The sequence below is a fragment of the Urocitellus parryii genome, chromosome 3 (assembly GCF_045843805.1).
Source record: "Urocitellus parryii isolate mUroPar1 chromosome 3, mUroPar1.hap1, whole genome shotgun sequence".
Classification (NCBI taxonomy): Eukaryota; Metazoa; Chordata; class Mammalia; order Rodentia; family Sciuridae; genus Urocitellus; species Urocitellus parryii.
In genome coordinates this window covers 168928351-168956178 of record NC_135533.1, presented here as the reverse complement: position 1 = coordinate 168956178, position 27828 = coordinate 168928351, and the positions used below count along the sequence as shown (strand labels likewise).

Below are 27828 nucleotides of genomic sequence, written 5' to 3'. Positions count from 1 at the left end.
CCACTCCTAGGACCTGATCTAGAGCCTGGGAACTGGGATCTTCTGAGACCCCAGGCACGTCTTTGTACCGTGTCCCTTGGGTCTTCCCCGCCCAGTGTGTCCAGCGGCCTACCTGTGGCTGGCATGGCATCTCTTGTCCAGGGGCTCACTGGGGAGCCGCACTCTTCCCCACACGGGGCAGACAAGGAGTGCCCAGGAATTGATGTCACACAACAAGTGATGGCGGGCGTTGGCGTACAGATACCCCAGCGCCCTCCCCGTGGACCAGGCTAGGTCTGGGGTGCCTGTTCTGCAGGACCCAGAGGTTCCTGGTGGGTGGAGCGCCAGCCGCCCACAGCGGTAGCTGGTTGACGACACGACATTTATATCGGCCTCCTTTCCTGTCCTGTCTCCCTTCCCTCATCCCCTTTGGTTATTTCCTGGAACCATCTCCTGAATAAACCATCTGCACTTGGATTCTTGTTTTGGGGTTGGTTTTTGGGGAACCCAAACCAAGCCCAGTCAGGACGTCTCCCCTGAATCCCTCTTTCTACTCTGTCCCAGATCTGCCCACCCTTCAGTAACCTCGCCAGCTCTGGATTTCCTCTAGCTCTTCTCCAAACAAGACCAGAGGCCGGGTGCAGTGGCGCACGCCTAGGATCCCAGCGGCTGGGGAGGCTGAGGCAGGAGGATCACGAGTTCAAAGCCAGCCTCAGCAACTTAGCGAGGCCCTAAGTGACTCAGTGAGACCCTGTCATTAAATAAAATATAAAACAGGGCTGGGGATGGGGCTCAGTGGGTAAGCCCCTGTGGGTTCAATCCCAGGTACGGAAAAAAAAAAAAACAACAACAACTTTAACTAACAAACAAAAAGATGATGATCTGTGTCCTCCCCTCTGGCTCTCCCTGTTCCTGTCACCTTCCACAACACCCTGGGCACCAAGGAGTCCTTCAGGCCTAAAGGAAGCCCCTATGAAGCCGAGCTCCACTCCAGCTGTGGACGGGTGAATGCCAAGCTGTCACCAACCTGCCCACACCCACGGCCCCACATCGCGGAGTCGGGACCCTTCCAATCCCAGGGAGAAAGGAGGCATCTCAGGGGTCAGGAGTCCACTCGAGACCAGCAAAAAAAAAAAAAAAAAAAATTTAATTTTGGTCCAGTGTGGTGGGCAGCCGGTCCTTCCTTGGGACCAACAGCCATCTGCAGTTCCTGGGGGGGGGACGTGTCTCAGGGTGGACATCGCAGGGCCATGGGGGTGTTGGCTGTGCAGCAGGAGGGGAGCCGGAGCCTGAGGACAGCCAGGACCTTCCATGTGGGTGGCTCCCTCTTCTTCCTCTGAGGTTGGCTCCTGCCAGCTGGTGCAGCATCCCGGGGCTCTGGGTCCCAAGTCAGCAAGCAGCTCCCTCAGGCCCCTGGCCCAGGAAGCACTGCACTCCTCCTAGAATACCTTCCGGGGCACACAGCCCTCCAGCTCCAGCAGCTCTGGCCAGCCATCGTATTTATTTGTTTCTGGGTTACTCTTTAGGAACTAGAGAGAGAGAGAGAGAGATGGATGGAGACTGCGTGGGACCCTGGGGGTACCTCTGCTCGGCCTCCTCACTGCATTCTCCCCATAGCCCCACTTCACAGATGGGGAAGCAGAGGCTCAGAGAGGGACCCCAACTTGCCCAAGGTGTCCGGGCCCAGTGACTGCCTGCATGTCCTATGGGGCACCCAGGCAACTTCTCCATTAGCCCTTCTAGGACACCTCAAAGGACAAGAATAATAAGACAAATCCTAGCAATTCTTGAGCACTTGCTGTATGCCAGGCACCATGATTTTTTTGGGGGGGGATGCAGGGGATTGAACTCAGGGGAACTCGACCACTGAGCCCCATCCCCAGTCCTTTTTTATATTTTATTTAGAGACAGGGTCTTGCTGAGTGGCTTAGGGCCTCACTCAGTTGCTGAGGCAGGCTGTGAACTTGGGATCCTCCTGCCTCAGCCTCTGGAGCAGCTGGGATTGCAGGCATGGGCCACTCCATCTGGCTAAGCCATTGTTTTTTGTCTGTGAGTTAACAATCATACTGACTTCATGGTTAAGTACTAAATCACAGCCTGTGCGTATCTTGCTTAGCATGTGCCTGAGCAGGGCAAGCACTCAGGGGATGCTAGTCTTCCTTATCATCAGCCTGATTTTGCCACTCTCCTCCTCAAGCCTCCCATGGCTCCCTATTGCCCTCCGCTCAGAGTCTGCCCTCTTCAGTGTCCTGAATCTCAGAACCACTGGCCCTTGGCCTTGGGATCTGGGCAGCAGTGCAGTCCTCACTTCATGCCGGGGAAGGCCTGGCCAGTTTTTCCGGGTTCCTGGAATCCCTCCCAGCTGGGGATGTCCAGAGAGGGGGGCTGCCTGTGGCCGGGGGAGAAGGCACAGCATTTCCCCAGGGTGGCCTTGACCTCGGTCTCCTCCCTCCTTCCTCCTGGGAGTGCTCCTCAAACTCCACATCTGGGGGCTTCCCAGATGCCACAGCTCAGGGCCACCCCACGGTGGTGACCTGGGACTCGACACTGGGGACCCTTCCTGACTTCTTCCACGTGCTCCGGTGGGGGTCCTGCTGTCCCCTCCTTGGGAGGAGCTCGCTCTCCACAGGGAGCTTAGGAGGGGGGAGGGCTCTGCTGATCCAAACCCCTCCCTTTCCAGGTGGGGAGGGGGAGGGGTTTGCCAGGCTCACAGCTGGGACCCGGTGGCAGCTCTTCTCCTCCCTGTCACTTGCACGTCCCCCTCTGTCCTCCTTCCCCTTCTCTTTCTGGGTACATTTCTAGACACCTTTGCGTTCACCCATAACCCACCTTTACAAAGTGGCAGAGGCGGTCGGGGTCTGGCCCCATGGCCCAGCCTGAGTGGGAGCAGATGGCCTGGGGCTGCCCTCCCGCAGGTTCTGCACGGAGACTCCCTCCAACAACCAAGTCCGCAGAGAGCGGCTGTCCTTGCCGCCCCCACCCCGCTCCCCATCTGTCTGTCTGTCCATCCCTCCCTGGCATCCTCCAAGCCCTTCACTGCTCCTGGGGGTGGGAGGCGGCCAGGAACCCACCTGTTCAAAGGGGCTTTTGTTCTTGAGGTCTCTGGCTCCTAGGAAGACCCAGCTGTCCCGGAAGCCCAGCTGCTTCGCGTAGGAACTCCCCAGGTTGGAGAAGAGGGACCTGAGGTCCTCGTTCATTCTGCAGAGGACCAGAGAGGACCATCAGGGGGGTGGATGGCTTGATGAGCACAGGAGCCAGGCGCAGTGGTGCAGGCCTGCAATCCCAGCAGCTCAGGAGGCTGAGGCAGGAGGATCACGAGTTCAAGGCCAGCCTCAGCGACTTCGTGAGGCCCTACGACTCAGCGAGACCCTGTCTCTAAGTAAAATATAAGAAAGGGCTGGGGATGGGGCTCAGGGGTTCAGCGCCCCTGGCTCAGGATGCAGGGATCCCAGACTTTCTCTCCCAAGGTGGGGGTTGGGGAGAGGTGTTTGCAAATGTAATGCCTGTTCATCTGGAAAACACAGGGTGTCACAAAGACGGAACTGAAAAACGGAGCAGCACCCTCTCCCTTGACATAACATCACCAACATTTTAGCAGTCAGGGGCCGGTTCCCGAGGGACACCTTCTGAGAAATGCCTTATCGGGTGACACAGTCCCTGTGTGAACCTCACAGAGGGTACTCACACCGACTAAGGTGACCGTGATGTCACTCAGCGACCTAATTGTCTGGGACCATGTAATGAACAGTTCTTGGCACCTGTCAGTATATTTATTGTTTCTTAGTACAAAGAGCAAGCATTCTCCCATGTCCTTATATATTTTCCGCACCATTTTTTTTGTGTGTGTGTATGTGTGTGTGTGTGTGTGTGTGTGTTTGGAAGAGGGGGTGGGTACCAGGATTGAACCTGAAGCACTGGACTACTGAGCCCCATCCCCAGCCCTATTTTGTATTTTATTTAGAGACAGGGTCTCACTGAGTTGCTTAGGGCCTCGCTGTGGCTGAGGCTGGCTTTGAACTCGCGATCCTCCTGCCTCAGCCTCCCGAGCCTCTGGGAGTGCAGCTGTGTGCCACCGGGAGTGCAGCTGTGTGCCACCGTGCCCTGTGTGCCACGGCCATTTGTGATGTGGTGTATCTTCCCATGTGCATATATAATAACGCATTATATGTCACCATGTTGTAATTTCTGTAACCCGCCAGCCGTAGGTGGCCAGGGGGGCATTTCCTGTTTGTGGCTGAGCCTCCCAGGACATCTCTGTGCACCTACCTGCCTGCTGATCTCCTTAGGGAAGGTCACCAGCAGATGGAGCTGGCAGGAGGGTGGTTTGAAACAGCACGTGGCTGGGCAGGTGGAGTTTCCCACTTACTTGGTCCCCGGGTCATCGTAGGAGGCCACCAGCACCAGTGTGTCCCGTGGAATTTCCTTAAGGAATTTCACCAGGAGATTGGCATCTGTGGGCAGGAAGAAAATCGGGTGCTGTTTACCTCGGGGTGGTGACGGCCCCTCATTCCCCTTCTCACCTGGGGACCTAATGACCCAGGACTGGAAGCCAGGGGAGGGTAGTGTCCTGGGGCAGAGCTTGCCGCAGCCCTCGTCCTCGGTGAGGGACCACGTGAGCCGGGAGGGTCCTCGCTCAGGTGATCTGGGGTGGACACTGGGGTCCTGTGAGGTGCAGCCACATCTCAGCCTCTGGTACAAGGTCTCCCCCAGGGGACTGAGACCTCTCAGGACCTCAGGGCTCTTGTGCACATCTCGGACCCACTCCTACGGGGGTTGACACTCAGGTTGTCTGTGCTGAGCTGGAGGGTCCTCCACGTGGCCCCTGACAGCCCAGACAGGGTAGGCGGCCCCTACGCTCTCCTGCTGCCCACGAGGCCAGGCTCATCTTGTGTCTCTAACACCACCTTGAACTTGTCCAACTCTCTGCTGAACAGGCCTCGGTTTGGCCCTGGGGGGTGCAGTGAGCTCCAAAATACACTGACTGGTTTCCATTATATTTATTTTTATAGTTACCTTCCCTGTGTGTCAGTGATAATGGCTTTCTACTTAGGGCAATGATAGAGTGTCCTTTTAAGATCTTATTTATTTAGGTTAAAAAGGAAAGGAAGGTGGCCCAGGCCTGTCATCCCAGCGGCTCAGGAGGCTGAGGCAGGAGGATCTCAAGTTCAAAGCCAGCCTCAGCAAAAGTGAGGCTCTAAGTAACTCAGAGAAACCCTGTCTCTAAATAAAATATAAAAAGGGCTGGGGAGGTGGCTCAGGGGTCAAGTGCCCTGAGTTCAATCCCTGGTTCAATCCTACCTCACAAAAAGGAGAAATATGAGCCACTCTAAAGGAAAGTAATAGCAATGAAGGTGGGATTCTGGGTATAGTACAACTTGAGAAAGAGGCTCTGGAACGGCTGAAGTCTGGGACAAGGGGGCCTAGAGGTTAAAGCAGGGGGCTACATCTGTAAAAAAAAAAGGATGGGTGGAAGCCCTGGTCATAGCTTCTTTGTAAAAGGTAAATGGGGCCATAACTTTGGACACACAGTAAATGCACTTAAATGGAATCACAGATTATTAGCAGAATTAGCTACATGACTTGTGAAGTCCAGGGCAAAAAAGAAAGCACAGGGAATTTTATTTAAAAAATCATTAAAAAATCGAGGACCGTGCTGGTCGTTGTGGTGCACCCTTGTGATCCCAGCACCTTGGGAGGCTGAGGCAGGAGGATGGCGAGTCCAAAGCCAGCCTCAGTAACTTAGTGAGGTCCTGAGCAACTCAGAGAGACCCTGTTTCTAAATAAAATATTAAAAAGGTCTGGGGATGTGGCTCAGTGGTTAAGCGCCCCTGGGTTCAATCCCTGTTACCAAAAAAAAAAAAAAAAAAAAAAAGAAAAGATAAAAAAAGGAAAAAAAAGAAAGAATTTGAAGACGATGATGGCAAAGCATCAATCCACAAGTCAAGCTGCTGGCGGGAACTTCGACGTCTGGTATCCTAGTTTGGCGGGGACAATGCTTGTCCTACCTAGCTGTGCAAAGGTCAGGGGGTCAGTCACTTCTAAGGGACAACCCTGTGCACAGAGAAGCTCAAAAAAGCACGTCCCTGCAGAGGGAGAGGAAAAGACCTCTGCAGAAAGGTGCAGATTGTGAGCCTCAGGGAGGTCCTTTCTGGAGTCCTGTTCTTGGGTCCACTAGAGGTTCCTCCCTGTGACCTTGAACTCAAGTCCTGCTTTCCCAGCAGAGGTCGAGTGGGCACAGACGATGGGCTCTGTGTCCTCGTCTCTCCAGTGCATGCCTGTCTGGCCCCAGCGTGGTCATTTCTCTGAGCACAGGCCAGAAGTTCTGGGAGTCAGGGCTGAGAACACCCAGCTCCCGGCCCCACCAGGCAGTCTCTGAGGTGTGTGCTGGACACTGGCTTGATGACACTCTGTGGGCGGCCTTCTTTCCCTGTTTCTCTTTCCCACCCCGCTGTGGATGTTTCCTGGGATCTCCTGTCAAGGAAACCAGTGCACTTGAATCCTTGTCTCAGGATCTGTGCCTGGGAGGTCCCAGGGGACACCACAGGACGGCAGCAGGGACAGCCTCAACCCCACCCTGCCTGCACCCAGGGGGCCTCACCCACGGGCAGGGCTCAGCCCACCCCAGAATGTCAGTGCCTGCAGAGGCGCCTACCTCCGGAGTACATGTCGAAAGAGTCCTTTCTCAGCACCTGTCCTGTGGTTCCTAGAGGGTAAGAGAGTGGAACTGTTAACTTCCTGTATTGGGAATTGTTCCACCTCCTCACTTTGCGGAAACTTGCTACTGGGAAGCCTAAAGCCTAAAATAGAATAAGGATCAAATAAAATCAGGTCCTGTAAAGAGCATGTAGGACCGCATTAGGTGCTTAATTATTGCTGGGCTGAAGCCAGGGGTGGTGGCGCATGCCTATCATCCCAGAGGCTCAGGAGGCTGAGGCAGGAGGATCTCCAGTTCAAAGTCAGCCTCAGCAACTTAGCGAGGCCCTAAGCAACTCAGTGAGACCCTGTCTCTAAATAGAAAATGAAAAAGGGCTGGGGATGGGGCTCAGTAGTCGAGTGCCCCTGGGTTCAATCCCCAGGACCCACCCACCCACCAACTAGCAAACAAACAAATAAATAAAAATATAAAGACTGCTGGGCTGATTCGAGAGGTGCAAAAACAGCGGCTGGGCATCTCTGGAAGAAAACAGAATCTAACCAACGTGAGTCTGAGTTTTATCCTGCCCATTGCTAACACGAGGCTTCAGGTCGTGTATTTTTTGCATGGGTACAACGGGCTGTTTGTTGGAACCAGGTGAGGTTTCGTATAACAGCACAGGCACAAGGTGCATTTTAGCTGCAAAGCAACAATAAAAATAACGACGATCGTCCACGTTACTCCCACCTACACAGAAAACCTGTCCTCCAGCCTTTGAAGGCGAAGGGCTTTGCAGTGGGGCTGAAGGGTACTCAGTTTCCAGAGTCCGGGAACCTCAATGTTCTGGAGGGAAGTCGCAGTTCCCACTTTTTACCACTAGATGGGGGTGTTGCAGAGGAGATGGCGGCTCGGCGGCTTGCTGAAGTCGGTGGGCGGCGGCGGGCTAGCAGAGCAGCCCTTCCCATTCTCAGAGCCTTGCAATGTCTACGCAGGGCTTTTCCTGGGGGGGTCCCTGGAAGTGTTTGTGGGGGGATGGCATGGACTCCCGAAACTCCTTTTGCGATCTTGTACGTTGGTGGGTTTTTGTGGAATTGGGGTGTGTGGGGGTGCACAGCATCAACTGCACTCAAATGCATCTCCGCCCACTGAAGGGCGAAGAACTGGGGATCTTAGGTTGTGGCTCACTACACAGACCAGGAGCCTCAGGCCCCGAGATGATTGGCTGCACGTTCCCGCGGCTATCCTGCCTGGAGACATTCCTGGAGGAAGGAGGTGGTTCATCACAGTGATTACCATCACCAGCTCCGGATCTTGCTGTGTGACCCGGGGCAAGTAGCTTATCCGTCCTGAGCCTGGTTCTTACCTGGTCAGTGGAGATACTGAGCACGGCTGGATTCTAGTGTAGGGGAAAGGTGAAGCGAAACCGCTAGGGCGGGGTGTTAGCTCTCATTGTCACGTATGATTTTCTTTTTTTAAATCTTTTTGGCTTTGTGAGGGGCAGGGAAGGGCCTCCTCATGGAGAGTGTACAAAGGGATTTTCTCAGATGGAATCCCATTTCAGGGAAGAGAAGTTCAGATTCCTGGACTCCCCAGTTTTCACCAGGTCATCTGCAGCTGGAGCCACGGTGGGGCGATGGCAGTTGAGGTCCCCGACCGCCTTCTGGGGCCTGGCATGCATGGAGAGGGTCAGAGGCCAACCTGAGCTGCTGCACACCTGCTCCCTGGGAAGGAGCTAATACCCTGGCAGCACCCCCCCTTTTATTTGTTCTTTTTAGATCTACAAGAGAGTGGAGTGTATCTGACCCATCATACATCCATGGAGTACCACTTCCCATTCTTGGGGCTGGACGTGATGGGCGGTTTCACTGGTCGGGCATTCACACAGGGACAGGGGAAAGTGAGGTTGGATTCATTCCACTGTCTTCCCTATGCCCGTTCCCTCTCTCTTCCCTGCATTCCCCTTTGTTGAATCCAGTGAACTTCTGTCCTTCTCTCCTCTCCTGTCACTGTGTGTTAGCATCCCCACTGTCAGAGAGAACACGCAGCCTTTGGGTTTGGGGGACTGGCTTATTTCACTGAGCACGATGGTCTCCCGTTCCATCCACTTGCGGGCAAGTGCCATAATCCCATTCTTCTTTATGGCTGTGCACAGAGACCACATTTTCCTTATCCATTCATCTGTGGAAGGGCCCCTAGGTGGGCTCCATAGCTTAGCTATTGTGAGTTGAGCTGCTGTAAACATTGCTGGGGTTCTAGCCGCCCCTTTGCTGAAGCCGAGGCTGTGGGGAATGGATGGGCTGCCCCTTAGCCCTCTTGCCTCTCTTGGCCCAGCCAGTCTCTGTGCTCCTGGGAAGTCTGCCAGGGCCCCTCACCTCTGCTCTAGGCCTTGATCTCTGCTTGACCCAGAGGGTTTTTATTTTTATTTTTTTTAAAGGGAAAAATGGTTACCTCCAAGGGTAAAGGGCAGGGCCTTACGGTCACGCCACACACAAACTTGGCATTTTTCCTTCGTAAGCATAGATCCTGTTATGGTTTGGATGTGAGGTGTCCCCCCAAAGCTCGTGTGGGCGTGGCTGGAGGAGGGGGCATTGGGGGCGTGGCTTTGGGGTCTATTTGTCTCTGGAGAGTGGAGTCTCTCTGCTTCCTGATCACCATGTGAGCTGCTTCCCTCCACCACACTCTTCCTCCATGATGTCCTGCCTCCCCTCGAGCCCTGAGGGATGGAGCCTGCTGTCTGTGGACTGAGACGTCGGAACTGTGAACCCCCCAATAAATTTTTCCTCCCCTGAATCCGTTCTGATCAAATCTTTTAGTCACAGCAGTAAAAAAGCTGACTAAACCCCTACTCACTTCCCCATCTGCCCTGACCTGGGTCCCACGAAGTGGCCCTTAAGGAGAAATGGCCCCTATTCCCTGAGAGCAGCAGGCAGGGAGGAAGGCTTGACTGGGGCCAGACCACCGGGTCCTTCCTTGACTTTGTAAGTCCTGCCTTCAGGCATGGCTGCCATTTGGCCTCTTGTCCATTCCCTGCTGAAGACCATGGGCCTCTCCCAGGGCCTCCCTGCCTCCAGCTTCCATATTCCAAGCTGAAGGGACATTTCTGGAATGCCAGGCTGGCCCCTCAGGCCCTGCCCAAAGCCTTTGCAGGGCTCCCTCCAGCCTTGACATTCAAATTCACACTTAGCAGGATCCTTAGCTCCTCATTCCCAGCCCCGGCTCTCCTGGCACAGCATCAACGGCCCACTTTCAGGTTTCAGCCAGAAAGAGCCGGTGTCAGTCACAGGCCCCGCCCTCCCCTCCCTTCCCGGCTCCCCCAGTGTCCCCTCGGAGGGAAGGAGCCACGCCCACCTTTCCCGGGGCCCGCCCCTGACCACCTGGCTCTTTACCCCTGTCCGCCCCGCCCCATCCCAGCTTCTTATCTGGGACACCCTCGGGGGATTGCAGCCAGGGCCTCTCCTGGTTCACATCTGTCCCCCCTGCACCCTGGCAGGGCCTGGCCCGAAGTAGCTGCTGTCCCTATTTGTTGAATAAAATGAATGAAGGGTTGTCCCCAAAGGCTTCATGCGGGGGCGGCGGTTAGGGCCTGGGTGGCTTGGAGGATGGGGTTCCATTTCCTGGGAGAACTGAATCCTCCTGGGGTAGACGCAAGTGGCAAGACTTTGAGACCCTGAGTCCCGCGGGCCTCCCTCCTGGGGTCCGCGGGAGGCCCCCCCAGGCCGCAGGGTGAGCCCTGTCTGCTGGAGGGGGAGGCCGACCTCCTCCTAAGAGCGTGTGTGTGGGGGGGACTCACCGTTCACCAGGGCGATGTTCAGGCCTCGGCCTATGTTGTTCTTCACGGGACTCATGATACTGAAGACAAAGAACAGAACGAGGTACAACATTGGTCCTGAGCGGGGGCTCTGGGGGCCCCCTGGGGTGCATTGTAGAAGCATCTGGAAACACACGGACCAACCTGGGCCCTCTGTTTTCTCTGGGGAGCTAGAGCTGGGGCTGGACTCTGAGGAGTGGCTCATGGCAGGTTTGGACCGGAACTGCCTGCTCAGGGAAGAGGGGGTCCTTGTCTGGGACTCTGTCCCCACAGGTAGCACCTCCTGGGCCCAATGGCCGCACCCCTGTCTCCCACTGTCCCCTGGAGAGCCGAGGTCACTCTCCCAGGCCTAGACCCGCCTTCATTGGGCCAGGTATGGTCCTGCCACCCAGGGCCAGCAGAGGTCCAGGCTGGGAAACTCTCTGCCCAGTGGGGTGCTAGGCTGGGCTAATGGGTCACTCCAGAGGGTGGCCTCTCTTTTCAACCACACGGACAAGTCCATTTGTAGTAGAGAAAAAAATGGCAGTTAACAGGTAGGAAAGCAGAGCTGCAAGTGGCCTAAGAGGGGGTCCCGATGAGACAGTTTGAACCCTGGATCAAGCTGCTCCGGAAGCCTGCTACCTCTGGCCTTTTAGATACAGGAACCAGTAAGTTCCTTGTTTTATCCAATCGAATTCTATTTAGGTTCAGAATCCTGACCCATTTGGAGGATGAACTTCCTGTCGCAGGGCTTGACCGTACCTGCTGGAAGCGCCCGTGCCTGCTACACCTGGCCTGGCTCGTGAACCCTTCCCACAGGTATCCCCTCTCAGAGGATGGGCTCAGCACTTGGCCTTTAGGCCTGAGTTCTAATCTTGCTCGGCCTTTGGCTTGGCAGGTGAGCCGGGGGCTTTCCTCTCTTTGACAATAGGGACAAGACCAGCCCCACCCCCCAGGGGGTGGTGGAGTCGATGAGACCAGCTGTGAAGCAGGGTGGGTGGCCTGGAGGTCCCTGGAGGATTGACACACCAGGAGTGATGGGAAGGCTGGGAAGATGTGGGCTGGCCTCACAGGCCTGTTCACCCTACCCTGTTTTCTAATGAATAAATGAAACGCAAGAAAGGAACCACAGGTCCCCCCCACCCACCCGGGTACTTACATTTGGTTTTCAAAACACATGGAGGGACCCACCACGTTGGCGGCCCCACTGCAGATTTTGAATGCAAAGTAGTTGGACGGGCAGGGCTTGCTGAGGCCGCACTTGGTCTTCTTGGTTTCTGGGGAGGGAACAGAGGACACTTGGTGGGCAGGGGCTTTGGGCAGGAACCTGGGGGAGGGGAGCCGGGCAGGCTCAGGCGCAAGCTGGGTGACTTCTGATCCCCGAGTCTGGGAGACTTGCTCCTTCCTGAGCTCCTCCGTGTCTCTGCCGACCCCCATAGAGGGGCACAGGACCCTGGCTGTGTGTCTGGCTACGCCAGAATAAAATCTCCGACTTTCTCCCCTAGCCTCGGCCCCGACGCCTCATAACCGTGTGGGACGATGAGAGGTGGTTGATGACCAGTCACCCGGCAGAAGGGATTCCCTGGAGAACCTCTCTCTGGGACCACAGTAGCCTCATGCACTCCACGAGGCCCCTTTTGACCTGGGGGCTCTAGCTTGGAGGGTAGGGTGCCTTGGTCTAGCTGGGTTCCTTTGGGGAAGTCTTAAAACTCCTGCACCTCAACTGCCTCATCAGTAAAATGGGTAACCCTGGTGCCTTCTCCCTGGGTCCTCATGAACTGCATCTTTCCTATTAGCCGCTCTCCTCAGGATTCCTGCCCCCCCCCCCCCCCCCCGGCTCATTTACTGAGCATCTACTAAGCACCAGACACTGGGAGACAACAGGGAATAATAGGCAGGCGGTGCTGGCCCTCCTGCCGGGTGCTCGGAACCTACTGGACACCCACCTTTTTAATCCCAGGGACTTGGGAGGCTGAGGCAGGAGGATTGAAAGTTTGAGACCAGCCTCGGTAACTTAGTGAGGCCCTAAGTGGGGGAACATCTGGCAGGGGTGGGGAGCACTGTGCTTGGCAAGAGATGAGGGGGGACCCCAAGCTGCAGGCTCTGTGGGAGTGGGGGCATCATGTGGGTCTTCAGCTCAGCAGGTCCTGCTTTATCTCTGAGCACCTCCTGGCAATAAGGGGGACTGGGGAATAAGCAGGGTCACCTTCAAAGGGAGCGCGGGGTGGGGCTGCCACTCTCCCTGGGCCAGGTGGGTGGCTCTGCCACTGTGTGCTCTGGAGCCAACCCGTGGGCTTGCTGAGGGACCCCTGCACGCACTGAGGCTTGCTGTGCCCGGTGTGGGGCAGGCAGGTTGTGTTTAGGACCTTGTTCAATCCTCCTGTGGCCCTGGGCCTCCCAGGGGGCAGCTCCATACATCTTCCCTGGGCTGAGCTCAGGCCCAGAGGCCACAGCAGTCAGTGTGGTTAGGGTCCCCCAGGCCCTTGCTGGCCCAGAGGGAGGCGCTCGGTGGATTGGGAGAATGTGCCCCTTTGTTGGGACCCCAGCCACTGGCACACGGCTAGAGAGCTGATGGGGGCTCCCTGCTGGGTTTGGGGTCCCTCTGCTAAGTGGGGAGCTCCGAGGATGGGAGAGAAATGCCTCTCCTGGGCTCCCTCTCCCCTGGTTTCCGTCCACACACCTGCTGGGCACACCTGAGGGCCAGGCAGGCCACAGCACTCAGAGAGCCAGGTCAGGGCGTGGGGACACCCAGAAGGGCTGTCCTGAGAAGCGAAGCTGGGGACAGGGTGTTCTGGTGTGGATGTGAGGTGTCCCCCAAAAGCTCACGTGTGAGACGGTGCAGGAAGGTCCAGAGGAGACATGACTGGGTGGTGAGAGCCTTAACCCAACCAGTGAATGGACCCCTGATGGGATTAACTGGGTGGTGGCTGGAGGAGGTGGGTGTGGCTGGAGGAGGGGGCATTGGGGCGTGGCTTTGGGGTCTCTATTTGTCTCTGGAGAGTGGAGTCTCTCTCTGCTTCCTGGTCACCATGTGAGCTGCTTCCCTCCACCACACTCTTCCTCCATGATGTCCTGCCTCCCCTGGAGCCCTGAGGAATGGAGCCTGCTGTCTGTGGACGGAGACCCCTGAAAGCGTGAGCCCCCAGATAAACTTTTCCTGCCCTAAAATCGTTCCGGTCAGGTCTTTTAGTCACGGCCACAAAAAAGCTGATAAAGCCCAAGGCGTCAGGGTGAAGGTCCTCTTCTTCTCTGAGCCTTGGGGTCCCCACCTCCAGCCACCTGAGAGGCTCCTTGGCTCTTGGTGGGACCAGAGGCCCTCACCTGTGCAGGGAGTGGGGTTGGCTCTGGGCCCTGGGGACGAGCCCTGGAGTTTGCCCAGAGCCTAACCTACTGCGCCTGAGTCCTGATAGACCTGAGGTCAACAGCCGGGCTCCGGGGGCTTTTCCAGAATTGATGGCGCCTGGGGGTCTCAGCCCCTGGGGGCTGGATGTGCTCTCTGGGTTCCGGCTGCTTCCACCAGCTGCTCCAAACCCTGAGGCCCAAGCCCTCTGGGAACCTTAGCCTGGATCTGGGGGGCTCTGGGGGGCACTGGCTGGGTGGGGAGGTCAGTAGGAACCTGGGGCTGCTCTCCTGCTAATCTGCGGGTGACTTGCCAGAAATCTCTCTGGCTCCCTTGGCCAATTATGAAATCAGGGAATTGATGATATCAGGGTGGCCCAGCGGGTTTTCTCCTAGATGTGGACTGGACTCCGTGGTAGGGGTTTGAGGATAAAGCTCTTGAGGCTGCCCGAGGGCCTGGGGGAAAGGCTTCGGATGCAGGGATCGATTAGTGATGTCTGTCATGGGAGAGGGCAGGGTGGGAGGACCCAGGTCGGCTTGACGTTGCCATTCCCCCAGCAAGTGATGTCTAATGTCTCTTCTGCATCGAGACCCTGCGAGCCTCTGTGGCTGCTTCAGAACCTGACTGAGGAGGCTTTGGGGAGATGGGTTAAGGGTGAGGGTGAGGGGTTTGTGTTCACTCTCATCATCTTTGCTCTCTGTGATTCCACAGCGCACCAGGCTTCTCCAGCTGGGAGAAGCCCCTCTTCAGCGTGACCACCATGTTAGGGTGGGAGATGGAGGGCCTAGAGGGTATGACCTCATGCAAAGAGATATGGAGGACCTGGACCAGACAGGGTGGGTGGGTGGGGCGCTTGATTCCCACTCCCCACCAGAGCTCCGTGGCCTCAGCTGGGACATCTCACCTCTCTCAGCCTCAGTTTCCTCCCCTCCAGAAAGGAGATAATTAAGCTGGGCATGGTAACACAGACCTGTAATCCCAGTGGCTCAGGAGGCTGAGGCAGGAGGATTGAAAGTTTGAGGCGAGCCTCAGCCACTGAGTGAGGCCCTAAGCAACTCAGCCAGACCCTGTCTCTAAATAAAATATAAAAAAGGGCTGAGGATGTGGCTCAGGGGCTAGGCACCCTGGGTTCAATCACCTGTGCAGGGGTGTATCTAGAATGACATGAGACACCTGTGTCTGGAACCCAGGAAGCACCGATGGTCCCTACTGCTGTCATTGTCCCTCCCTGTCACCTCCTCAGCCTTGGGGAGCTCAGGGCCTTGCTGAAGCCCTATCCAGTGCCCGCAGTGGCTGGCCTCCGGTGCTCTGCCCTCCCAGAGCCCTCTTCCCACTGAGCACATGGCCTAGGGGCCCCGGGCATTGTCCTTGGGAGGCTCTGCGCAGGGCCCCCTCCTCCCTGAAGCCTTCCTGGCCCTCTCCTGGTGGAGGAGCCCAGAGCACTGTCCCCTCCTCTAGCGGCACACTGGACATTTCTACCCCACAGGACGGTCAGCAGCCTCCTGTTTGTCTCGGGGGACAAACCTGTGCTGCCCAGCCCCGCCTGGGTCATGGTCGCGGTGATGAAGAGCACAGGCCTGCCGCAGGCCCCCAGCCAGGCGTGGTGAGGTGTGGCCGGGGCCAGCCAGGAAGAAGGGGGACAGCTGGGCCGGTGCCTTCCGTGGCTGAGCGGGAGCCGCCCTGCCCCTGGGCTTGGGGGGTGTCAGAAGGCACCACCGGCCCCTGAGGAGCGGCTGGGTGCGCCCTGGACACCTGGGTTTCTCTGGGACCTACAGAGAAATCCGCAGGGAACATCCTGCCCTGGGCAGCTGGGGATCTGGGGACTCACCGATGATGTTCCTGGGGTCCTCAGCTCCTGGGGAGGAGAGAGTCTGGTTAGAGAGAAGCACTTTGACTGCAGGGGGTGGGGGGTGGGGATGGGGTGGAGTAGCGGGGTGCTGGGAGCATGGGGAGGAGGGAATTTAAAATGGCACTGTCGCCAGCCTGTGGTGCAAGCCTGTCATCCCACAGGGGTCATCCCAATGGCTCTGGAGGCTGAGGCAGGAGGATCGGGAGTTCAAAGCCAGCCTCAACAATGGTGAGGCCCTAAGCATGACCGTGTCTCTAAATCAAATATAAAAAGGGCTGGGGATGGGGCTCAGTGGTCGAGTGCCCCTGAGTTCAATCCCTGATAAAATAAGCTAAAATGGCACTGTCCACATGGTCTGCAGTCCCCCTTGTCTGAACCCTCTCTCGGGTGCTGCCATCACCTCTTCGCACACAGAGATGCATGGCCACACACATACGTGGACCTGTCCATACATGTGCACACACACTTGCACACATGCTGGAGCACCCCCATGCATACACATGTACACGACTCGCTCATGTTTACAGACAGGCTGGGCCCCGGGACCCCCCTGGAGTTTGACCCTCCATCATGCTGTGTGACCGTGTGTGATGTCTAACCTCTCTGAGCACCCGTTTCCTTGGCCGCCCATGGAGACCGTCATGGAGGTCTCAGGGGCTGTGGAGAGGGTCCTATAAGGTGGGTCTGTAAGGGGCTGACCCTGCACCTGGGGACCACTGTGTGGCTGTCGAAGCCTCTCTCCTGACTGCCGGCGGTGCTGACTGTCTGCGCTGGGCGTTAGGGACCTCGGTCACCTCCTGACACCGTATCTGGTCCTTCGTCTCAGCTCTTGCTGCCCTTCCAGGTGGGGTCTCCCTTCACACTGGAGGTCAGTCCTAGTGGACAGGGCTCCCCTAGGAACGGCAGGGGGAGCTCGCCTGTTTTAGGGGGTCCAGCACATTCCAGCACTTTCCATCTGGTCCTTAAGGGGGCTGTTCAACCTGGTGTGTCCCTGGCCTCTACCTTCGAGGTCCCAGGAGGAGCGATGACCCAGGTGGGGCCAGTATATACTGTCCCATTTCTCTGGAGTCAGAGTCCTTCCCTGTGTTGATATATTCCCTGGGCCTTAGCAGGAGGAAGAGGGAGAGAGGCTGAAAGGGCCTTTTTTGCTGAGTTAGAAGATGTGCAGAGGCACATCTGGTAGCCACTGTGCCTCCCTTGGAGAGAAAGCCCACAGAAGTCGTCTCTACCCTGTTGAGATGAAGTATCGATGAGCAGAGCCCCAGGATACAGAGAGACAGGTGTTGGAGGCTTTGTGGGAGCTGCTGGATTCAGCCACACCTGAAGCCAGGTGTGGGTCCTTGAAATTAGTTTAGTTGACACTAGTTAGAGTTTGACTCCTCTATCAGAAAAAAACCCCTAATTTGCCAGGTAAATCAGGAGTTCTTGATTTCATAATTTCTATGCCATGAATCCTTTTTGCTAGCTTGGAAAAGCCTAGGAACTCCCCCTCAGAATAGATTTATCCCCATTTGCCTTGAGACACTTAGCACTTCCTTCTCCAATACACTGCAAGTTATTAAGTGCATAAAATAAAATAGGTTGGATTACAAGGGAAACCAATGATCTACCAACATAATAACAACAAAAAATAATGTGTGCTATGGCAATATTAATGCGTTAAATAATAAAATGGGGGTATTTGCACCCAGGGTAGGAGCCTTTGATGCCAAAGAAAGTCACTCTTCCAGTGTGGAACACTAGTGGGATTTTTTTTTTTTTTAAATATTTATTTCTTAGTTCTCGGTGGACACAACATCTTTGTTGGTATGTGGTGCTGAGGATCGAACCCGGGCCGCACGCATGCCAGGCGAGCGCGCTACCGCCTGAGCCACATTCCCAGCCCCACTAGTGGGATTTTTTTTTTGTGTGTGTGTGTGGGGGCTACCAAAGGTTGAACTCAGAGGCACTTAATTACTGAACAGAACCGACAAAAACCTCAGTGCCCTGGGAGGCTGAGGCAGGAGGATCGAGAGTTCAAAGCCAGCCTCAGCAACTTAGGGAGGCCCTAAGCAACTCAGGAAGACCCTGTCTCTAAATAAAATACAAAAAAGGGCTGGGGATGGGGCTCAGTGGTTGAGTACCTCTGGGTTCAAATCCCAGTACCAAATAAAATAAAATAAAATAAAATAAAATAAAATAAAATAATATAAAAAATTGGATAAGATGAAGGACCTCAGACCCTCCAGTGGGGGGAGTCGTGTTAGAGTCGGGGAGACTGCTTTCTGGCTGTCTTGGGAAGCCCTGAGCTGTCCTGGTCATCACTGCGGATGACGCTGGACTCTGCCAGTGGAGGGGTCCTTGGTGGCTCTGGTTTTCTCAAACACACGTGCAACCACACCTCGGAACTTGCACCAGTCCCTTTCGCAGTCACCCTCCGCCCCCTCCTGGGGCATCTGTGCACCTTGAGGCTGATGTGTCGCAGCCAGCTGGCCTCCTGCCTCCCCTGGCTCATCTACCCCCCTCCCCCCACCTGTCAGTCCATCCATCCATCCATCCACCCACCCATTTTTCTTTCCTCACTCCACCGTTTACCAGGCCCTTCCTCGGGCCAGGGGCTAGGGAGACGGACGGACACATGGACGCCGTCCAGGTAACCTGCATTCAGGGGGGCGGCGAGGCCCGGCCCGGGAGCCCCCTGAGGGAGGACATGGGACCGGCTGGTGCAGGAGGAGCAGCCCGGCTGTGGCTGGAGGGCAGGGAGCCCCCTCTGGGGAGCGGGCATCTGAGCAGAGACCTGTGGCTGAGAAGAAGCAGGGCCACCAGGCCTGGTGGGCACCGAGCTGCGGAGCCTCCTCCGGCAGAGGAGCCCACTCACCCATCCAGCGCGGCAGGCGGAGGGTTTTGGTGCTGAAGCTGTTGGAGGAGCGAAGGAAGATCCAGGTGGCCACCAGGACGAAGGCGAGGGACAGGAGGCGGATCAGACCTGCAAGAGCAAGAGGACGGTGCCAGGAGACCACGGCCCCGGGGCCAGATTCTCCCCAGACCCCCCCAGGGAGACCAGGTCAGGAGACCCCCTGCGTCCACCCTGCAGACCAGACCCTGGGACCGCGAGGTGGCTCCGGCGGTGGTCAGATGGTGAGGTCGTGCTGCCAGACTTTGTGCCGACAGTCCCCACAGTGACCCCTGGGGGAAAGACTTTAAAATCCAGCTTCTTGGGCTCCATAGCGACCTCCAGAGACGGTCTCTAGGAACGAGGCCTGGGAACCCGCATTATTTATTTATTTATTTATTTGGGTACCGGGGATTGAACTCAGGGGCACTCGGCCACCCGAGCCACAACCCCAGCCCTATTTTTCATTTTATTTAGAGACAGGGTCTCACAGAGTTCTTAGCGCCTCGCTGTTGCTGAAGCTGGCTTTGAACTCTTGATCCTCCTGCCTCAGCCTCCCAAGCCACTGGGATGACAGGCTGGCGCCACTGTGCCTGGAGGGAATCTGTATTTTATACAGCAGGAGAACTGGAGGCAGGCTCTGGGAGATGCGCCTTGCAGTAGGAGGTCGGGGAGGTGACATCCAGGGTTCAGACAGCCACGGTGCTGTGTGAGGAGCAGGAGCTCAGCCTCTGTGCTGGAGTCTGTCAGTCACAGAATGCACACGGTAATAATGTCCATGTCCTTGCCAATGGTGAGGTGCTAAGCAACTCAGTGAGACCCTGTCTCTAAATAAAAAGGGCTGGGGAAAGTGGCTCAGGGGTGAATGCCCCTGGGTTCAATCCCTGATAAAATAAAATAAAATGGCACTGTCCACATGGTCTGGCAGTCTCTCTTGTCTGAACCTCTCTCAGTCCTGGGAAGCTGAAGTCATGGTTTGTTGGGAGGGGCTTCATACTTATCAAGAGTAAGTAGGCTCAGCTGGATGCGGGGTGCACACCTGTAATCCCAGCAATTTGGGAGGCTGAGGCAGGAGGATTGAAAGTTTGAGGCTAGCCTCAGCAATTTAGGGAGGCCCTAAGTGACTTAGAACTTGTCTCAAAAATAAAAGGGGCTGGGGATGTGGCTCAGTGGTTAAGCACCCCTGGGTTCAATCCCTGGTACCAAAAAAAATAAATAAATAAAAAGTAGGTCCACACCTGGACTTGCTCAGTAGCTCCAAGACAAGCCACAGCTCCCGGGCCTCCCCTGCCCATAGCCAGACTGTCCCCTGACCCTCCACCCCGCCACTGGGAGACCCTCCCACACATGGGGATGAGCCACACAGAGCTCCCTGTCCCACCCCCTTGCCTTAGAGGGACCTAAAAGGAGGTTCCATTTCAACTTCCTGCTGCCTTCAGAATTAAATCCCTCGAGGCCCAGGTCCCGTCCTGGCTCCTCCTCTGCCCTCTCTGTCAGCTCCTTAGCCCCAAACTCACTCTGTGGCCTTGTAGTAGCCCATGGCTACTTGGTGTGGGAGTGGAGGCCCCCTGGATCCTGTGGGCTGGGGCTTAGGGCTGGGGGACCCTTTGTCATCCTGGCCACAGTGAGTGTCCCCCGGGGGTCATAAGTTTACATTTGACAAACACTTTTCAGATACTTGACCATCTCAGCTCATCCTCACACGGACCCTTGACACTGCCAATCACCCCCGTTTTCCAGATGAGGAAACCGAGGGTCAGAGAGGCCGTGGCTTCCCCCAGGACGTTTGGCTAGTGAGTGACAGAAGTGGGGTTGGAACCCTGAGAAGCCAGCTGACTTCAAACCAGTTCTCCTCGCTCCGCAGAGTCGCCTGGGGAATACAAGTGAGGCTTGGTGCCTCAGTTTCCCTACCTGTACAAAGGGAGCACAGGGCCAGGGTGAGGACTTCACCTTTCTCGGGTCTGGCCCTATGGTTTGAGGAGGTAGATATTTGGCCCTAGTTTCCCACCAGGTGTCCAGGGTGAGGTCCCCCCTGCGGTCCCAGCACCTGGGGCCATGGTCAGGAAGTTTTCTGGCTCAGCAGCAGGGAGTTCCCCCTCCGCTCTCCCAGCCTCCCCCTGGGCCTCTGTCAACAGATTCGCCACCTCTGGACCCAGGGCGGGCAGATGTGGAGGTCAGAAAAAACGACTCTGAGATGAATGTCATCCCTAACCTCAGCATCCTCGAACCCCCTCCTACCTGTGGCTCTCATCGTGTCCGGGAGCCCAGCGGCCTGGGGTCAGCCTAAACCTGTGGAGAGAAGAAGGTCCAATCAGAGACTGGCATCTGGACCCTGAAGATGACCGGGGCCTCTCGTCAAGGGAATCTTCACCCCTCGGGTGTCTCCTCGCCACCTGCCACACAAACAGGGTAGCATGCTCCTCCTTCCCTCTCTGCAACCCCCTCCTCCACTCATGACCTTGGAATTTTAGATCCAACTCATCACATCGTTTTTTAAGTGCAGAGATTGGAAAGTAGAGGAAAGAGTGGTCTGATAGGTGCTGTTCCTTGGAGGATTTGATTTATTCATCCATCCATCCATCTATCCATTCATCCTTCCTTCCTTTTTCCATCCATCCATCCTCCATTTATCCTTCCTTCCATCTATCCACCCATCTACCCATCCACCTATCCACCATTATCTTCCATTGTCCCATCTATCCATCCATTTATCCTTCCTTCCTTCCATCCATCCATCCATCCATCCATCCATCCATCCATCCATTTATCCTTCCTTCTTCCTTCCTTCCTTCCATCCATCCATCCATCCATCCATCCATTTATCCTTCCTTCCATCCATCTATCCACTTACCTACCCATCCATCCATCCATTCATTTATCCATCCATCCATTCATCCATCCATCCATCCATCCATTTGTCCTTCCTTCCTTCCATCCATCCATCCATCCATCCACCCATCCATCCATCCATCCATCCTTCCTTCCTTCCATCCATCTATCCACCCACCTACCCGTCTATCCTTCCTTCCATCCATCCATCCACCCACCTACCTACCCATCCATCCATCCATCCATCCATCCATCCATCCATCCATCCATCCATTATCCTTCCTGTCTCCCAGCCATCCATCCATTTATCCTTCCTTCCTTCCATCCACTCTCTCTTCCTGCCCCCCACTCTCCCATCCCAGTCAGTAGAGATATTGAAGGAACGGGCCCAGTTGCTCAGGGAGTAGGAGCTTCCGAGGTCTTGGATGTTGTACCAGAATGAAGACTCTCGGGGCTCACCCTCTCCGGGTGAGTCTGTGCCTGGCGCTGTGGCCACATCACGTCCTGGGGTCAGGTAAGGAAGGCGCGTGCGGTCTAGCCTGTGGCCATGCAGCTTGCCTAGGTGAGGCCGGGGTTTGGGATGCAGATCTCCTGCTACTGAATCCCCAGCGCTCCCCACAGGGTCCCACGGCTGGTACTGGCTGTCTCCGGGGGATTCGAAACTGAACTTGGGCAGTTTTCCAAGTCCTGGGCAGGGGCTGCGTCCTACTTCTCCCCCTGTCCCCAGGAGCTGGGCTGTGACCAGTGAATGATTCCACAGCTTTGAAAGCTTTCCCTGGTGTCTGTGGAGATTTAAGGGCCTGGAGGGCAGGGCTGGGGGTGCCTGGGCTGGGGGGGCTGCACTCGGATCTGAAACTTTTGACAGACAGCTCAGGGACCCAGGCCCCAGGCCTAGAGCAGCAGGTGGCCTCCTCCATCCACCTGCCTTGACTTTCCTCCTCTCCCATGGCCCCTTCCCACCCCAGAATCTTCTTTATCCTAAAGTCCATCAGACATGGCCTCCAAAGTCCAGCCACCAAGGACTCAGGTCAGAGCCAGGAGACCTGAACTTAGCCCTGGCCCTGCCCCAGCAGCCCCCTTTCCCCGTACCCACACTTCTCTGAGCCCCACTGGGCCTCCCCACCTGTATGGGGAAGCCCTCAGCTGAACCAGCCCTTCTGATTTAAATAACCACATTTTTCCTTTTGCAAGTTACAAAAGCACCCCTCCCTGCCTGACCTTCCTCCTCTAAGGTCTGGCAGGTGGTAAGTCTGAGTTGTCACCCAGCCTTACCCACAAACAGGGTGTTGTAGAACCTTGACTTCCTGAAAGTCAAATTACCAACTGTTTTTTTTTTCCCCTTCTCAGATACAAAAGTATATTAAGATTTCGAAAGTGCTTGGGATGTGACCTATAGCCCAGGAGCCCTGGCCCCCTGGATGAGACTTAAAGGACATTCTTGGGAGTCCCCCATGCATGGAGGGGCCAGGATAGCTGTGGGGACAGATAGGAAAGGTGGTGGCCCAGCTTGGAGGCTGAGGGAGGAGGATCGTGAGTTCAAAGCCAGCCTCATCAACTTAGGGAGGCCCTAAGCAACTCAGGGAGACCCTGTCTCTAAATAAGACACACAAAAGGGCTGGGGATGTGGCTCAGTGGTCGAGCGCCCCTGGGTTCAATCCCTGGTACCAAAAAAAAAGAGAGTAGGGTGGAGAGAACAGGGAGCCTTGATAGGTACACACACACTAAGAGAGAGAGAGAGAGAGAGAGAGAGAGAGAGAGAGAGAGAGAGAGAGAGAGATTCAGAGACAGAGGGGACACCCAGGGACAGAGTGGTCCTGAGCATGTACCTGGGTAGGGCTAGCCTCTTGCTGGCACCAGCATGCTGAGCAGGACTGTGGCTTCAGGGTGGGGAGGGGGAGCCGGGCAGGTCCTGCCTAGACTCTGAGGACTCCCCAGCTGCTCTCCTGGATCCCCAGGGCTCCCTGCTCTCTGGACCAGCCCCCTCTGGCAGCCTGTGGGTGCTCTGGAGCTGGGGGTGGGCGGGGGAACGACACCTGGGAAAGGTACACGGGGTGGGGCAAGAATTCCCATAGCAGCCACCAAGGCCTGAAAAAACCTCTCTCCTTGTTCCAGCCGGAGATTGTCACAACCTGTTATTCGGGTTGTAAAGGTCCAGGAGAAAGTCCTGCTGCCCTGGGCAAGTCCAGCACAGACCAGAGGGCTCCGGGGGGTGGGAGGGCGGGGGGATGGGGTCATGGTGGGGGGAGGGGGTCATGGCATGGGGGGGTGGTCATGGCAGGGGACAGGGGCCACGCTGCACCTTCCTGAGGAAGGAGGCTTTGCGGACACTCACTGCCCTTGGGCCTTTCTCCTCCCGCCCTTTTCTGATTTCTGGCTGCCGGTCAGCCCTGTGTCTTAGCCCCAAGCACTTTTCCACAGGGGGCCTGGTGTCCTGTGAGCCTAGGATTACTCCGAGGCTCAAGGAAGTACAGGGTCAATATTTGGAGACGGAAGGAATGGAGATTCTTGCAGAGCCTTGGAAGGTGAGGAGAGTTAACCACCAGATGAGAGATGGAAACTAAAGTTCAGAGAGGGCAAGCATCGAGTCTAAGGCCACACAGCCAGCTGTGGATTGCATTCCCGAAGTTTCCTCTGAGCATCTGTGGGGAGCACTTGGGGCTCCAGACATGAGGGATATGGCTGTGAGTGGGCCACACTCTGGAGCATCCCTGGGCCTTTTTACTTGCCCCAATACTGGTCCTCTGTTTCTCTTTCTTTTCTTTTTTTTTTTTTTTGGTACCTGGGATTGAACCTAGGAGCACTCCACCACTGAGCCCCATCCCCAGCCCTATTTTGTATTTTATTTAGAGACAGGGTCTCACTGACTTGCCTAGCATCTTGCTAAATTGCTGAGGCTGGCTTTGAACTCCCGATCCTCCTGCCTCAGCCTCCTAGCCTCTGGGATGACAGGCGTGTGCCGTGGCACCCAGCTTGGTCCTCTGTTTCTGTACCTGGAACACTCCTGCTGTTCCTTCAGGCCTCAGTAGATCCCACTTCCTCTGGGAAGCCTTTCCTGACCCTCCAAGTTGGGGTTCAACGCCCCCCTGTGGTCCTGGATGGAGACAGATCCATCATGGCACCCGGTCCTGTCCTGTCCTGAGGGGCTGACCCGTCGGAGCTTGGCATTTCCTTACAACAGGTTCAGAAGTGAACAAGTGGCCCAAGCAAGGCCAAGCCGAGTTCCCCTGGGGATGGATATGTGGGAACCAGGAGGAAGAAGCCTGCCTTCCTCCCTGGAAACGCTGAGTCTGGTCTGATGGAGGCCTTTATTTAGCACGACGGCATATCTTCTCCCTTGCAGATATGACCTGCTAGAAAAGTCTGAGCAACTGGGCCAGTGCCTGTAGTCCTGCTCTTAAAAGGATCAGGATAGTGCCGGGCACGGTGGCACACGCCTGACATCCCAGCGGCTCAGGAGGCTGAGGCAGGAGGATCACGAGTTCAAAGCCAGCCTCAGCAACTTAGGGAGGCCCTGAGCAACTCAGTGAGACCCTGTCTCTAAATAAAATACAAAACAGGGCTGGGATGGGGCTCAGTGTCGAGTGCCCCTGAGTTCAGTCCCTGGTACCTCCACCCCCCCTCCAAAAAAAAAGGATCAGGACAGCAAAAAGCCCGTGGTGTTGGGGAAGAGGGTGCGTTTTGGAATCAGAGAGACGAGGGCTTGTGCATTCCTGGGCACACTCTCTGGGCCTCAGTTTCTGCCTGTCCTGCAAGATGGGCTCCCAGGGGTCACTGGTCCAGCAGGGCTCTGCAGGCCCCAAGGGCCGCCTCATCTCCTCCCCATTGGTGGGTCCCCCTGCGGCTGCCGTCAGCCAGCTGTCCCCATGGCGGGGGCCCAGAGTCTCTAGTTCTTCCTGCAGAGCCACGGTGTCATCCTAGAAGGTCTTTCTGCCTGGTTGGGACTTCTTCCTCCCCTCCTTCTCATGCCGGCTGTTGATCCCAGGGCCTCGGGCACACCAGTCACACCCTTGGCCACCCAGCTGTGCCCCGGCTCCTGTCCTTGAGAGGCTTCTCCGAGGCCCTGCAGGGGCCAGGGTGCGCTTCTTCCTGCTTCCTGGGTCCTTCTGCACATGGAACCTGTCGCCAGAGCCGGGACCCGCTCTCTGTCCCACCACAGGTCCCTTCTGTTCTAACTGTCGTCCCCGGCAGCCCCGAGTGGGCAGGGACTCACTGCAAGGGATGGATCCTGTGTCGCGTGGGAGACAGACGCCTGATCGAGGTAGGGACAGGTCACGAGGGACACAGACCCAGAAGGAGAAGAAATAGTCTCTAAGGGTCGGAAAGTGACACATGTGTAGACAGACAGACAGACACACACACGTGGGTACACATCAGGTACCCCTGAGGGTCCTGCCTGGAGCCGGGGATCACGGAAGACCCTTCCCAGACTCAGTCACCCAGTGTCCCGAGTTTCCAGTCATCCCCCAAAGCCACCCCGAATACCCAGGACCGTGGGCCGGGCCTGTGGGAAGTCCTCGGAGGAAGCAGAGGCCATCTTTCACTCCCTAAGTGGTCCTTCTTAGAAACCCCTGGTATTTACAGGCAATTATTGATCATGTCACCCATCCAGAGGGAGATAAACAGCCCATGAATCCACAAGCGATGGGGGCTGGCAGCGGGAGCAATCTGTTCTAGTGACATTTATTTTGGAGGGAAATTAGCCCATTATTTCCATGACGCCCTGTTCTAATTTATTTATGGGTCTTCTGTCCCCCACCCCCCACCAGCCCTGGCCGATGGTAGGGGCCACGCAAAGCTGTGGAGCAGGAAAGGCGAGAAGAGTCCAAGAGGAGGAAGAGTCTCAGGGCTTTGAATCCCCAGGTTCCTGGGGCGTTTCCCAGAAGAAGGCGACAGCTCCTCGGGGCCAGGCACTACCCTGGGACTCTTCCTTATTGTAACCAGTGTCATCAGAGACACCAGGGACATGAGGCCCAGAGTGGTCAAGTCCCACAACACAGAGGAAGAGAGGACCTCAGAAGTAAGCCCAGGGAGTCTGTCTCAGCTCACATTCTTTTTCTTTTTCTTTTCTCTTTTTGGTGCCAGGGATTGAACCCAGGGGTGCTTAACCGCGGAGCCACATCCCCAGTCCTTTTCATTTTTCTATTTTCAGACAAGGTCTTGCTAAGTTGCAGAGGCTGGCCTCAAACTGACCATCCTCCTGCCTCAGCCTCCCAAGCCTCTGGGATGACAGGTGGGCGCCACGGCGCCTGGCTTAGCTCACCTTCTTAACTACTTTACTCACTTCCTCTCAAGCCTGGGATGGCAGATTTCTGTGAAGGACCAGGTAGTAGATATTTGGGGCTTTTGCAGGCCATTTGGGAAACCACCTGTACGTAGCATGTAAAGGAAGGTGTGTGCCGATAAAACTTTATTTATAAAAACGGATGCGGGGCTGCATCTGGCCCATGGGCTGCAGTTGGCCAGCTCCTGCTCGTGTACCCGCTTTGGCTGTGGAGCATAAGCCCTGGGTGCTGTCTGCAGTGGCTCTGGCAGGCCTGGGTTTGGCTCAGCCAAGGCGATGGAGAAGGGGGATCCATGGGAGTCTGTGTGACAGAGTGGCCAAGTGTTGGGGATTTTGGAGTCCCTTAAGGGTCTTGTCATGGAACTGCAAGGCACGGTCCTCTCGGTCCCCGTCTCCTTGTCTGTGCCTGTCCTAGCTGATCCCTAACGTAGTGAAGACGACACGCAAGAATGTGCCCAGGACCCAGCGTGTGGGACAGAGGAAGATCTCCATCAGTGACAGGTGGCAGTGTCTCCCTTAGGCCTGCCCCGGCGTCCTCAACTTCCCCACACTCCTGGAGAGGAGAGAAGAGGGTGTTCTCCCAATGGGGACTGGGGGACGTCAAGTCCAACAGAGAAGCCGGAGAAAAGCAGAAGGCACCTGTCCAGACACAGGGCTCCTCTCCATGTCCCCTCCCTTGTCTGAGGCAATGGGGACAATCTCAGGGTGCTAGACACCTTCTGGTCCCTTGGCCCTGGAGGCCAGTTGAGGTCACTGGAATTCTCTTTGCTGAGAGTCTGGCTGCGCATCACCAGAGTACCAGTTGGATCAAGGTGGGACTGCCCAGGGTTCAACCCCTGGCCACAGCAGACCGGCTGTTGGGCTCTCAGAATCACTTCACCAGGTGAACATGAATGAACGCACCTGCGCAGTGGGAACTTCCTTCCCTTTCCATCAGAGACCTCTTAGATCTTGGCCTCTTGGGTTAGTAAAGATGGCGGCCTCCATAAAGAAGTCAGTGGGGTCTTGGAAATGTATTAGAAGGTAAGTTTTTTTTTTTTTTTTTGGTGTCGGGGATTCAAGATAGGGGCACTTAAAATGGTTAAGCCACATCCCCAGTCCTTTTTTTGTATTTTATTTACAGATAGGGTCTTGCTAAGTTGCTGAGGCTAGCCTCAAACTTGCAATCCTCCTGCCTCAGCCTCCGGAGCTGCTGGGATTGCAGGCATGGCTACCAAGCCCAGATAGGAGGTAAGTTTTTCCTAGGAAGGTATAAGA

General features: G+C 56.1%; 1 protein-coding gene across 1 annotated transcript; it reads right to left on the bottom strand.

Annotated features, from left to right (window-relative positions):
• Window positions 1-1418: 1418 nt before the first annotated feature.
• On the bottom strand, window positions 1419-18794 carry Fam3d (FAM3 metabolism regulating signaling molecule D). The gene is made up of 8 exons (XM_026402016.2): window positions 18665-18794; window positions 18447-18605; window positions 11560-11677; window positions 10404-10462; window positions 6632-6682; window positions 4346-4430; window positions 3051-3177; window positions 1419-1508 (listed from the first exon to the last, which is right to left on the bottom strand). The coding sequence occupies exons 1-8, from the start codon at window positions 18792-18794 to the stop codon at window positions 1419-1421; spliced, it is 819 nt and encodes a 272-aa protein (XP_026257801.2).
• Between the last annotated feature and the right edge of the window lie 9034 nt (window positions 18795-27828).